General features: G+C 35.9%; 1 protein-coding gene across 7 annotated transcripts in view; it reads left to right on the forward strand.

The window, feature by feature from the left end:
- Nrxn1 (neurexin 1) overlaps positions 1–2,807 on the forward strand; it is a 1,103,898-nt gene extending 1,101,091 nt beyond the window's left edge. For all 7 annotated transcript variants that reach the window (XM_032907826.1, XM_032907819.1, XM_032907820.1 and 4 more), the window contains one exon: positions 612–2,807. In XM_032907826.1, the coding sequence (XP_032763717.1) occupies positions 612–919 (308 nt within the window). In that variant the 3' untranslated portion in view covers positions 920–2,807. The remainder of the gene's footprint in view (positions 1–611) is intronic.
- The last annotated feature ends 11,378 nt before the right edge of the window (positions 2,808–14,185 follow it).

Below are 14,185 nucleotides of genomic sequence, written 5' to 3' on the forward strand. Positions count from 1 at the left end.
TAAACTGTTTTACCATTCTCTGTAACCCCAAATCCATGGGATCTAATGCTTCTGGCGTCTACCATAACCACATGCACACACACACACACACACACACACACACACACACACACACAAAACTAAAATTTAAGAAACATACAACTGGACTATTCAGAAATGTTTGGATTATTTCATTGTTTGGTACGATGTTTATCACAAAGTGGAATGAATTCCCACGTTGTTCCTTGTTTATCAATCCTCATGAGTCCAGAGTTAGCACTGGGTATCCAGAAGCTTCATTAACTTCCTTCTACATGACTATCTGATGTTGGGTTTCTGATGTCTTACCTGATATGAAAATGGTCCTATAAAACTCTCTGGAACTGTGGTGTTAACTAAGTTCATCTGTGAGAAGGATGGAAACATAGATGACAATATCATCTACCTCTAAACTTGGATAGAGTCCCTACAATGTAGTGGCCATGAGAGGAAGAGCTCTATTTAGTGTTGTAACGCTTTCTCTAAAGAGCGGACGTTGTTCCATCAGGCCCTAAAATAGATACTTAAGTTAGCATGTTTGCTGGCATCCAGGAAACTGAATAATCACTTTGTTCTCATCCTGTTTCCTACAGCCAACCCCACCCGAGTGGGCGGCCGCGAACCATACCCAGGCTCGGCAGAGGTGATCCGGGAGTCTAGCAGTACCACTGGCATGGTGGTGGGGATTGTCGCAGCAGCAGCTCTGTGCATCCTCATCCTCCTCTATGCCATGTACAAGTACAGAAACCGGGATGAAGGCTCATATCACGTGGATGAGAGTCGAAACTACATCAGTAACTCAGCACAGTCCAATGGGGCTGTGGTCAAGGAGAAGCAGCCCAGCAGTGCGAAAAGCGCCAACAAAAACAAGAAGAACAAGGATAAGGAGTATTATGTCTGATCTCAAGATTCGAAAAGGACACTTGTATAGAAATAGTCTTCATTTTATCTGAGACATAATATAAACTTATTTACTTTCCTTTTTATGAAGCACATACAAAAGAAGACAGGGAATGCGATCAGGAGGGAAAACTCTTTTTAAAAAAAACAAACAAGTATGTCATGCTCTTGTTTCTCAAAAAAAAAAAACATACACAAAAAAAAAAAGGAAAGAGAGAAGAAAGGAAGGAAAAAATACTAAAACAAAAACAAAAACAAAAACAGGGGCCAATACAATTCCCTAACATCCGCAGTGTTTTCATTTACTCTGCCTGTCTTTATGTTGCTGGAACATTCTAAAAGACGGTGAGGACCGCACGCATTCATAAAGCAAAGGAGTATTACATCGAGGCACAACACAAACCAACACAAAACACAACACACACAAAGAAGCTACCTATGATCCTGGATTCAGCCAAAGTGCTAGCGCGTTCCTGAGGAGCCAGTCAGTGGGAGTGCCAGAGAAGAGCGGCTTCCTGTGGGACCATCTGCAGATTATGAGGAGGTGGTCAGCTGGTGCGACGGGAGCAGGGGTTGGAACTTGCATTTGAGACAAAGTGCTGGCCTTTTTTGAAGACTTATGCAGGAACGCATTTAAAAGCCCCTTTCTGTTTGTGAGGGAATAATAATTAAAAAAAAAAGTATGGAGGCCTTATTTTCAAAAATGTGAAACATAAGGCACATTTTCACACTAAAATTTCAAAACAAAAATGAGAGAGCATAGATGCAATCATTGGGAAATTTTCATGCACGCTTACTATGTTATTACATGTTTATATAAACCCATCTCTGTGTGCTTTCTGGACTGTGATAAGTGACGTTTTATAGCCTGTTGTATAGAAAATGCAAACTATATCTCTGCTGTTCAGCCATTTTTGGTAAATTTAGTGTTATAAGTGTTGCTAAGTATAGGGAGTTTTATGACATCGGAGCAACAATTATTTCAGACAGATTTTTTTGCCACCATTATAAATTGCCACAATTACTTACTTTTTTAAACAAAATTACAGTGTAGTGTTTATTCTAAGAAAGATATGTATGAATGTATATAAAAAGACTCAGCTACTTCCTTTCCTACATATATAGCCTTCATTCTGTTGCATTATTAAGTTTTAGTATCTGTATGAAAGGTGTGAATTAGAAGGTGAAACATATACCTAAGTATCATATAAACCTTTCTCTTTCCAAAATATTCATATTTCTATATGTGTTTAACATTCACACACACACACACACACACACACACACACACACAAATACACACACAGGCAGCCATCAGATGTGATGGGACACCAAAACACACAAATACTGACAAATTGAAAGTGTGAAGGAAGATAGTTGTGCCAAGGTATTATAAGAAATGGGTGATTTGCTTCATTGAGATCCTGATTTGAGGAGACCTTGAGTTCTTAGTCCCTAGTAAAATGGAGCCCAGTTTTTAAGTGAAAGATAAGCATCACCATACATGGCTGCATAAATATGCATCACTCTACAGGCATTACATAGACAATGTTGGTGAACTCTGGCTGCTGCAATGGAAAATGTTTTCCCATAAAATTATATATATTCTCTGAACATGGTGTGTATGATTAAGCTTTATGGAAAGTAAGCATTTTCTCAACTAAAAAAGTATTCTCAGTAACTTTTGATTCTGTATTACTACCCATTAAAATCATTCTATATTTGTTGACTATTGACTAAATTTTAACTTTTCTGGTTTTACATCTATATACTTAAACATAGTTTTAGTTTAACATACACTGTGTAGTAGTGAAGTGTAGGTTACACACTTGTTTTGCATATTATTTCAATGGTGTTCACAGCAATAAATTTTCAATGTGAGAAAATAATTCTGAGGTTGCAGGGTGATGCCTCTGTAAAAACTGATTGCACGACATAAACATCTAAAAGAATGACACTAGGTTTCATAAAAGAGAAAGATACCATTATAACCAGCTTTAATCAGCAAGGCAAAAAATGCAAAACATCTTTTGTGATACTTTAATTGATAAAACACATGCCAAGAGGTGGCCTGGATTTCAGACATAACACTATCCTAGAAATACAGGTAATTTCAAAGAAGTACAGCTGCCAAGAAATTGTGTAAGACGTTTGAAAGGCTCTTCATCACCCGAAAAATAGATGACACCAAGTTAAAATTCAATACCCATTTCTTCTGTTTCATATCTTCATATATTCTTAATTTTGCAGGTTAAAAGATCTCACAAGTCTTTTCCCTACCCCTCTCATTCAGCCTTACTCAGGGAAAGCCAGAGAAATAAAAAGGAACATAAAACCACCAATTTACATATATATATATATATACATATATATATATATATATATATATATATTCCATTGTATCTATTTAACACAAACTAATTTCATCTGAACGGATTCTAAAAGATGGTGGAAAAATAAATTGAATTGTAACTTTCTAAATGGTCTATTTGGGAGGCTTACTGTTTGTAACTGATTTCAGTGTTTCTTCCCAGAAAGAGTTTCAAAATTTTACACATAGATAGAAACTGATAGTACTGGTAAAACATATATCTAATTTTACTGACCTACAAAAAAACGTAGCAGGTTTTCCCCCCTGAATGCAGAAGGAAAAGAGAGGACGCTGAATTTTTGAAGGAAAAAGACTTGAATCCAACCCAATTATCTTTATACTAAACAGGTCAGGTTCCGTGTGTCACCCGCAACTCACAGAAGTTTTCACACTACCTGGCACAAACTGACTACATCTCTTGATTGTAACTTTTCTGATTGAGTATGCTTCTTTTTTTATCCATGTAATGTGTTGCCTTTAAAAACAAAAACGATGACTACAATGATGTGTGAGGTGGTACATCCCTAAGAAGTCAAGGAAAGGTCACTTCAATCACACCCTTCTAGTGCTTCGCGTGACTGGATATCTAAGGGGTTTGTTTTGTTTTGTTTTTCTGTTGCAAGGCCAATTTATCCATTATTGAAAATGCTAAGCAAGTGGAATTTACTGTTTTGTTAATAAAATATTTCTTAATACAACTGTGGTTTATTGACTTTAAAAATTACAGGTGACACCATTTTGCCACTGAATATAGCAGTGAGAAAGACTGCATTTGAAAGGCAATCTTATCCTCAGACACACACAGGAAAAGATGATTTCACACCCCTTTCGGTGTTTACTACTCAGTCCATCCCTCTGCTCATACACTTAAGATGCAGGTAGCTCTCATGGAAAATTGCAGAACTAGCAGGGAATCATACAAATATATACTGATGTCATAAATACACTCTGTAAGTTGCAATGGAATCAAAGTTAAATACACTTGTAACTAACTAAAGAATGTCTCATTAGCTATGATTTCCCTACTCCCTCTCCCTTACCTGTACTAAGAATAATACAGAATTATAAGGTGGTAATGGTAATATGAACTAATATGTCCAGTACAAGTAAACACACACTAAAGATGATAACTAAAATTGCATCTCATAGAAATTAAGGCCTTAAGAAAACAGAAACATTTGATAAGATTGTTATTTGAACAACATGCAAAATGAAAAAAAAGACAACAAACATTTTCCAAATCCTGACATGCATATAAGCAGACATGCAGTTTCTATATAAAGGTTATGCTCAGTTTTCATAAAGCAAAGCTTTGTTGTGGCAACCATATGGCCCACCACTAACTTTCCATCGAACAGCTGGTAATTATTTTAAGACCTTGGATCTTTTGAAACAACTTTCTGGTAATAAAATCATGAGACATTTTCTTCCGTTTTCATAGCAGTGAGTTTTAATGTTAATGCCACATACTTGGATAGTTATTAATATATTGTTAAAAAGCTTTGAATCATTTCTTTTTTTAATATTAATCTACAAGTTTGGCATGTAGAGGAGAAACAACCCATATTTCCTTAATGTTTAAATTAAAGACTATGTCATTTGGCTTCCTTTAAAAATGTAGGGAATTTCAAAGTGGTATAAATACTGTAATCAGTACATTCTGATTCTACATGCATTTGAATTGATGTGGTAAAATAGCTTGACAAAGAAAGTTAAGAGGAAAAAGGGCATATTTCAGGTTTCCATCCAGGTTACAGTCCACCACTGAGGAGAAGTCAAAGCAGGGAAGTCTAGTAGCTCATCACATGAAATCCACCAACAGGAGCAACAAGAAATAGACACGTGTACATATTTTTATTTGCTTATTTTCTGTTAGCCTGTTTTCTCTTACACACTGCTCATGATTTTCTGCCTAGGGAATAGTGTCCCCCACAATGGGCTAAGTCATCCTATATCAGTGAACAATCAAGACAATCCCAGTGCCCTATAGATAAGGCCATGGTCCAACCAAATCTAGATAATTGCTTATTGATACTCTTTCCAAATAATACTGGTTGTGTCAAAATTACAGTGAAAGCTAATTAGGACATAAACCAAGAACTCTTGGATTCTTAAACTGTGGGGAACCTACGAAATTCAATTATAGGCATCAAGGGTTCCAAAACACATGTGCATATAAAAATATATTTCTAATTATATGCATATAGAACATAGATAGTTATACTACCGGGAAAAAGAAATATATAGATTAGGTCTATAACGTTTTCAAAAGACTGAAACTCCGCAAAAAAATAAGGAACCACTGAAACAGATATTGGATATAGGCAAAACTTTTATAACAAGCTTTTATATCCAGCTTTCCAAGAAAATTAATATTCATTTAAGGATAAACTTTTCCATGAGTTGGAACATTCAATTTAGCATTCTGAAGATGGGCTACGTATACCCAGTATGTAGCAAGCTTCTATCCAAGTAAAGCATCTGCCTTTTAACACTCTAAGGTCACTGCCATCCTAAAATAGCAGATAGACTATGATGAAGACTACCTAAGGCACCACCAAATAGCTGCTTACATTTAAGTGTAAGGGAGAACACAAGTATTTCTAGGATTTCCAGACACAAGGAAATCCTAGAAGATCCAGGAGGAGATCCTTTGATCTCTTTCTGATGCATTTTCTTTCCTAAAGGAGACTTGTTCTAGACCTGCTTCAATTGTGGTTGTCTTGTGATTGTGTTAAGTACTCTTTTTTTGTTTTGAATGCCCTCTCTCCAAACAATATAGTAATTTGAGCTGAGAAACAAGAACATTCAAGGGACTTCTAATGTTCTCCATCTGAATTTCAATCTCAGGAAAAACAATGGTAGGGGTTTTTCCGCTGAGCAAAACATACCAAACAAAGAGAACCGAAAAAAAAAAAAAAAACACTTTGAAAACGATGGGATATTGATAGTATCAATGTAAAGTGCAGAAATTAGCGCAGTTGAAATGGTAACTTTATAACAGTGCTCTACAGTTAAATTAAAATACCTCAATAGTAATTTTTTAATAACAAAATTTACAATAAATCTAGGCCTAAAGTCTAGATTTGAAAATGACTAGCTGTAGGAATTGATACAAAATTGAGTCAGTTGAGAAAGAGAGAGAATGGATCAACCTACAGGATTTTGAAGTTGGAAACAACAACAGCAACAACAAAACCAAACCAAACAAAAAGGGCTAGAGAGATGGCTCAGTGGTTAAGAGCACTGACTGCTCTTCTGGGAGTTCCTGAGTTTAATTCTCAGCAACCACATGGTGGCTAACAACCATCTGTAATAGGATCTGATGCCCCCTGAAGACAGCTACAGTAAATCATATGCATAAAATAAATACATCTTTAAAAAGAAACAAAAGTAAACAAAAACAACAAAACAAAAACAACAACAAAAATAATTTAAATGTTGTATACAGAGTATTTGATTAAAACAGAAACATTGCTTAGCTTTTTAACAGGTAGAACATGCTAGGCAGTTAGTATGACTATCACAAAATAGTTAATCTAAGATAAAATTTATATTAAGGTGTATAATTATATTTCTACCAATAAAGTCAAGTATGTGGCACCCCAGACCAGTTTTTATCCAGCCCTGTGTACAAGAAAGCTCATTTCTTTGCAATGCTGTGTATATCATTAGTGAATAAGTACACTTGCTTATATACAGCTTTGCATGGCCTTGTTTCTAGTGCTCTTCATATCACACAGAATATCCCTCCCTCCCACGTGATAGCCTTTCCCATTCTATCAGCCTCCACTAAATTCTGCTTGGGTCATCGCTTCCCCAATCTAAATTATGGTTTTCATTTTATTAAAACTATAGACATTCTAAACTTATTGAATTCTTTTAAGTTGTAGCAAACCACATTTTTACAGTTAGTAAGAAGGCTTAGAGGGGAAAAAATAAAACAAAACAAAACATTTCCTGAAAAGCCTGAAAGTTTAAGTTCCATCTCTGGAATCTGCATTGCAGAAGAAGAGAAAGCATGCCCTCCTGCCCCACTTCTACCCCATGGAAGCTGTCTTCTTACCTCCATATTCAGGGCATTATGCATATGCATATGTATGCAATAGATATGCAAACATGAAGGGAGTAGGGTGGTAGAGAGACCATCAGGCCTAGACCTTATACAAAGAACTACAGGCATCTTGTTTTTTAAAATCTATATTTTTATATGAAACTCAAGCACTCAACTAAATTCTGACCAACAGCAACCTTTGTTGTTTTTGTTGCTGGTTTTTCCCAAAGCAAAATACTTTTAACTCATGCCTATGAGATTTATTATTTAAATGTATGAGGCTTTTTTTTTTACTTCAAATTTTATATTACTGTTTATCTTAGTTAACTTCAGTTAAACTGCTGGCTCATGCAGTGCAAAATAACAGGATGTGGGTTTTGCCTTTAAAAGACTCTTAGTCTAGATGCTCAGGCCTATACGTGGGTCCCAAATACCTGAGTATTTGAGTAATACCTGAGGCAACTGGAGTAATGGCTTTCAATTGAATATAAACTGTTTCTAAACAATCTTCTCTGGTAGGACCCCAATAACAATAAAAACAGAAATGACAAAAGATAATCTCTACACTGTGCTTTTCAACAGCTGGTACTTGTGCTTCTAGGGGCACTTGATAATATCTGGATGAGAACTAAGGTTACGTGTCTGATAGAGATAAGATATTATCATAGTAACTTGTAGTAAACAAACAAACAAACAGGTTTTTTGTCTGAAATGTTAGCACTGTATGATGCCACAGGTTGTCCATCATATCTGTGAACTGGCTAGTCTCAGGCCTGTAAGCCTGCCAATGCTTTCAGTAGAATCCTCAACACTTAACAGAATATCCTAAGGAAAATATGTGAGATCAGGAATATATTCTTCTCAGTTGTCTGTGATTTTAATGAGTAAAAGAATTAGCATAATCTTTAGTGATGTTTGTTAATCAGTGCCATTTTAAAAAATAAAGTACCCATAAGATATGTACTTTTAAAAAACAATTTTGATCTTAATTTTAAGCTGATCACTGTAGTTATTCAAAATTCCCTGTGAAATTTACTTTTGACGTCAGGAAAAAAACTGCCTTTTGGTTCTTTGGATCTGCTACCTTGCTTCCTAAAAACATTAAAAATAATCAATATAACTTCCCATGTTCTGTAGAATGTAATTGGTCTTTGCAAGAGCAGAATGCTCTCAAAGAAAGGATATGGAAGTCATTTATTCTTTGACTACATTGAAGATCCATTCTCACTGGTTCTTCATTACTTGAAGCTTAATTCAAAAAACTTATGTTTAAGCTTGATTCTTGGCTTGTCTGGTTTATCCCAGGTGCTCAGTGTGCACTTGAGTGTTTTGCCTTGTTTTCAGAAGGCCACTGTGGTATAGTTTGAATCTTGAGCATGTTACCAATGCACACCTTAAGGTTTTGTCCATTGGAAGATGGTAGCACTTCCCAGCAGTGGAAGTCTCAAAGAAGGGAGTTGGATTATTGACAGGGAGAAATTGGAGAGCTGAGTCCTTCATTTCTTTCTCTCTTGATTCCACTACTTTAGCTGCAAATAAATGGGCAGTGTTTTTCAGTCCTTGCTATTGGCACAAAGTAATGGATCACCACAAATCCACCACAAATACAAACAAAGAGCACCGGGTGACCATGGACTGTGGCTGCAATCAAAACTAAGCCTTTTTCTTTGAATGAGCTTAATCATCTTAGCCATTTTGTTACAATAGCAGAAAGCTGACTAGTGCATATCACTACTAACTTTGTCTTCTGTTATCTGATGAGTTCTCTCCATGTGAGAATGTTCTTTAAAGAGCTAGCCTTGTTTTCATGTACATGAGCTGCCTCCCATAAGGCAGGGTTTGCAGGGTAAGCCTTCAAAGTGAGGAAGATAAGACATATATCTCAAGGGTAGACACTTTCCAAATGTGAGATTTAGCAGACAAAATAAGTGGGGTTACAGGAACAGAACATAAGCATAATAAAAAGTCATAACAATTTCTTAAAACAAAGACATGATGGCAAGGTTGTTGTAACAACAGATAGTCGTAACAGTAGCCATAGCAACCGTTTGAAACACAGGTAGGGGTGCATGATAGTTATTAACTTTTGAAATAAAAACATGATTGTCATACTTGGTATAGGTAACTTAGAACCATTTGAAGTTAAGATTACAGGTGGGGCACAGCCCAATCCTTGATAAACAGAGGTTTAATAATAAACAAGAATAATCCTAGTTGGTATTTACTATAAGATAACTTTTATGTCTAAGATAGAGAGAGCTGGTTTTTTATTCCCTTCTTTGTCTTATGTGTCCCTGTCAAATTTTTGATAGGGTCTCAGCATTTTTTATCTGGTGGAAATCAAAAGATGCATTTGCTCCCCTTCCAGTTTCCATCTGTGTGTGCCCTGGAGCTCCACAGATCTCAACAATCAAGTACCACAGATCTCCACACCCAAATCCTGTCCAAAGAGATCTGGTCTACTAGGGGAAGACCACCACTACTGGCCTAAGTGAAACCCAGACAGTGCCCACAAGACACAGAAAATGCAGAGCAGCCTGGGACAGGATCCTGCCAGTTTTCATCTGCACCTAGAGCTGGACCCTGAGCCACAGCTCCGCACACCCAAATCCCACAATGAGAAAGCTGGTCTCCTAGGAGTGCTCATATACCTAAAATCACAGGCTCACAGGCTCACGGGAGAAACAAGCTACAGTCAGAGACAGCAAGACCAGCCAACACCAGAGATAACCAGATGGCAAGAGCCAAACACAAGGACATAAGTAACAAAAACCAAGCCTACTTAGCATCATAAGAACCCAGTTCTCCCATCACAGCAAACCCTAGATACCCCAACACACCAGAAAAACAAGATTCTGATTTAAAACCACATCTCATGATCATGATGGAGAATTTTAAGAAGAACATAAATAACTTTCTTAAGGAGAACACAAGTAAAGAGGTAAAAGCTCTTAAAGAGGAAACACATAAATCCCTTAAAAAAAATAATGCAGGTAAACACAACCAAACAGGGAAAGAATTGAATAAAACCTTCCAAGACCTAAAAATGGAAGTAGAAACAATAAAGAAATCACAAAGGGAAACAACCCTGGAGATAGAAAACCTAAGAAAGAGATCAGGAGTCATAGATGCAAGCATCACAGAATACAAGAGATAGAAGAGAGAAATTTAGGCATAGACAATACCATACATTGATACAACAGTTAAAGAAAATAGAAAAAGCAAAAAGCTCCTAACTCAAAACATTCAAAAAATCCAGGATACAAGGAAAAGACCAAACCTAAGAATAATAGGTGTAGAAGATATGAAGATTCCCTGCTGAAAAGGCCAGCCATCTTCAACAAAAGACTTTTCTAACCTAAAGAAAACGATAACCAAAGCATACAAGAAGCCTACAGAACACCAAACAAATGGGAATGGAAAAGAAACTACTGTCACATAAAAATTCAAACACCAAATGCACAGAACAAAGAAAGAAAATTGAAAGCAGTAAGAGAAAAGGTAAAGTAACACATAAAGGCAGACACATCAAAATTATACCAGACTTCTTAATAGAGACTACAAAGGCAGAAGTTCTTGGGCAGATGTCATACAAAGCATAAAAAAAACAAAAACAAAAATGCCAGTCCAGGCTACTATACCCAGGAAAACTCAATTACCATAGAGGGAGAAGTCAAGATATTCCATGACAAAACCAAATTTAAACATCTTTCTATCAATCCAGTCCTACAGAGGATAATAGATGGAAAACCCCAACACAGGAAAGGAAACCCTACCCAAGAATAAGCAAGAAACTAATCTCACAACAAGCCCCAAAAAAGAGAACCACACAAGTATAATTCAACCTCTAACAACAAAATAACAGGAAGCAACAACTATTGGTCCTTAATATCTCTTAATATTAATGGACTTAATTCCACAGTAAAATTACATAGACTAACAGACTGGATAGGTAAACAGGACCTGGCATTTTGCTACTTACAGGAAACACACCTCAGTGACAAAGACAGACACTATCTCAAACTAAAAGACTGGGAAAAATTTTTTTCCAGACAAATGGTTCCAAGAAACAAGCTAGAGTATCAATTTTGTTTCCACCAAAAGTTAACAAAAACGATCGAGGAAGAATACATCGCACTCTTCAAAGGAAAAATTTACCTAGAGGAACTCTCAATTCTGAATATATATGCCCCAAATGCAAGGATACCCACATTGGTAAAAGAAACATTACTGAAGCTCAAAGCACACATTGAACCTCACACAATAATAGTAGGAGACTTTAACACCCAATGCTCACCAACGGACAGATCATGAAAATAGAAAGTAAACAGAAACACAATGAAAATAACAGAAGTTATGAACAGAATGGACTAAACAGACATCTACAAAACATTTTATCCTAAAAGAAAAAAAAAGATAACTTCTCAACACCTCACTGCACCTTCTCTAAAGTTGAACATCAAATTGAACACAAAACAAGCCTCAATAGGTAGAAGAAGATTGAAATAAACCCATGCATCCTATCAGAACACCACAAACTAAGGATGGTCTTCAACAACAACCAAAACAACAGAAAACCCACATACACATGAAAGCTGAACAACTATCTACTCGATAACTTAGTCATGGAAGAAACAGAGAAGAAAAATTAAAGACATTTTAGAATTTGATGAAAACGAAGGCCAATATATCCAAACTTATCGGACACAATGAAAGCAGTGTTAAGAGGAAAACTCAGCTCTGAGTACTTCCATAAAGAAATTGGAGACAGCATACAGCTTAAGAGAACATCTGAAAGTTCTAGAACAAAAGGAAACAAATATACCCAAGAGGAAGAGACAGCAGGAAAAAACCAAACTCTGGGCTGAAATCAACCAAACAAAAACAAAGAGAACTATACAAAGAATCAACAAAACCAGAAGCTGGTTCTTTGAGAAAATCAACAAGATAGATAAATCCTTAGCCAAACTAACCAGAAGGTACAGAGACAGTATCCAAATTTACAAAATCAAAAATGATATGGGAGATATAACAGCAGAAACTGAGGAAATTCAAAAAATAATTATACAAAAACCTCTACATAACAAAATTGGAAAATGTGGCTGAAGTGGATGATTTTCTGGATAGATAACAGGTACCAAAGTTAAATCAGGATCAGATAAAGCATCCAAACACTCTTATAACCCCTGATGAAATAGAAGCAATCATTAAAAGACTCAAGCAAAAAAATCTCCAGGACTAGATGGTTTTACTGCAGAATTCTATCAGATATTCAAGGAAGACCTAGTACCAAGACTTCTCAAAATACCTCATAAAATAGAGACAGAAGGAAAACTACCCAATACATTCTATGAAGTCATGGTTACACTGATACCTAAACCACAAAAAGATCAAATTAAGAAAGAGAATTTCAGACCAATTTCCCTCATGAATATTGATGCAAAAATATTCAATAAAATTCTTCCAAACCAAATTCAAGAACACTTCAAAATGTTTATGTATCATGACCAAGTAGGCTTCATCCTAGGGATGAGGGATGTTTCAAAATATGGAAATCCATCAATACAATCCACTGTATAAATAAACTAAGAGAAAAAAATTGCATGATTGTCTCATTAGATGCTCAAAAAGCCTTTAACAAAATATAACACTGCTTCATGCTAAAAGTATTGCAAAGATCAGGAATTCAAGGTCCATATGTAAACATAGTAAAAGCAATACACAGCAAGCCAATAGCCTACATCAAACTAAATGTAGAGAAACCTGAAGAAATTCCACTAAAATCAGGAACTATATCTATTAAATATAGTACTAGAAATTCTACCCATGGCAATTAGGCAATAAAAGGAGATCAAAGGGATAGAAATTGAAAAGGAAGAAGTCAAGATATCACTATTTGCTGATGATATAATAGTATACATAAGTCGCTTCCCAAAACAATGCACAAGAGAACTCCTACAGGTGAAAAACAACTTCAGCAAAGTGGGTGGATACAAAATTAATTCAAACAAACTAGCCTTTCTCAACTCAAAGGATAAATAGGCTGAGGAAGAAATTAGGGAAATGACACCCTTTACAATGGTCACAAATAATATGAAATACATTGATGTGACATTAACCAAGCAAGTGAAAGATCTGTATGACAAGAACTTCATGTCTCTGAAGAAGATATTGAAGAAGATCTCAGAAGATGGAAAAATTTCCCATGCTCATCGATTGGCAGCGTTAAAATAATGACCATCTTACCAAAAGCAATCTGTAGATTCAATGCAACCCCACCAAAGTTCCAACTCAATTCTTCATAGAGTTAGAAAGAGCGATTTGCAAATTCATTTGGAATAACAAAAAACCAGGATAGCAAAAACTATCCTCAACAATAAGAAAGCTTTTGTGGCAATCACCATCCCTGACATCAAGCAGTATTACAGAGCAATAGTGATAAAAACTGCATGGTATTGATACAGAGACAGGCAGGTAGATCAGTTGAATAGAATTGAAGAACAGAAATGAATCCACACACCTATGGTCACTTGAACTTTGACAAAGGAGCTGAAACTATCCAATGGATAAAAGACAGCCTTTTCAACAAATGTTGCTGGTACAACTGGAGGTCAGCATGTAGATGAATGCAAATCAATCCATTCTTATCTTCCTGTACAAAGCTCAAGCAGATGAAGGAATTCCACACAAAAACCATATATAATGAATCTAATAGAAGAAAAACTTGGAAAGATCCTCAAACACATTGGCACAGGGGAAATTTTCAGAACTGAATACTGATGCCTTGTGCTCTAAGATCAAGAATTAACATTGGGACCTCATAAAATTGAAAAGCTTTTGTA

This window comes from Rattus rattus, chromosome 7 (assembly GCF_011064425.1).
Source record: "Rattus rattus isolate New Zealand chromosome 7, Rrattus_CSIRO_v1, whole genome shotgun sequence".
In the NCBI taxonomy this organism is placed as follows: Eukaryota; Metazoa; Chordata; class Mammalia; order Rodentia; family Muridae; genus Rattus; species Rattus rattus.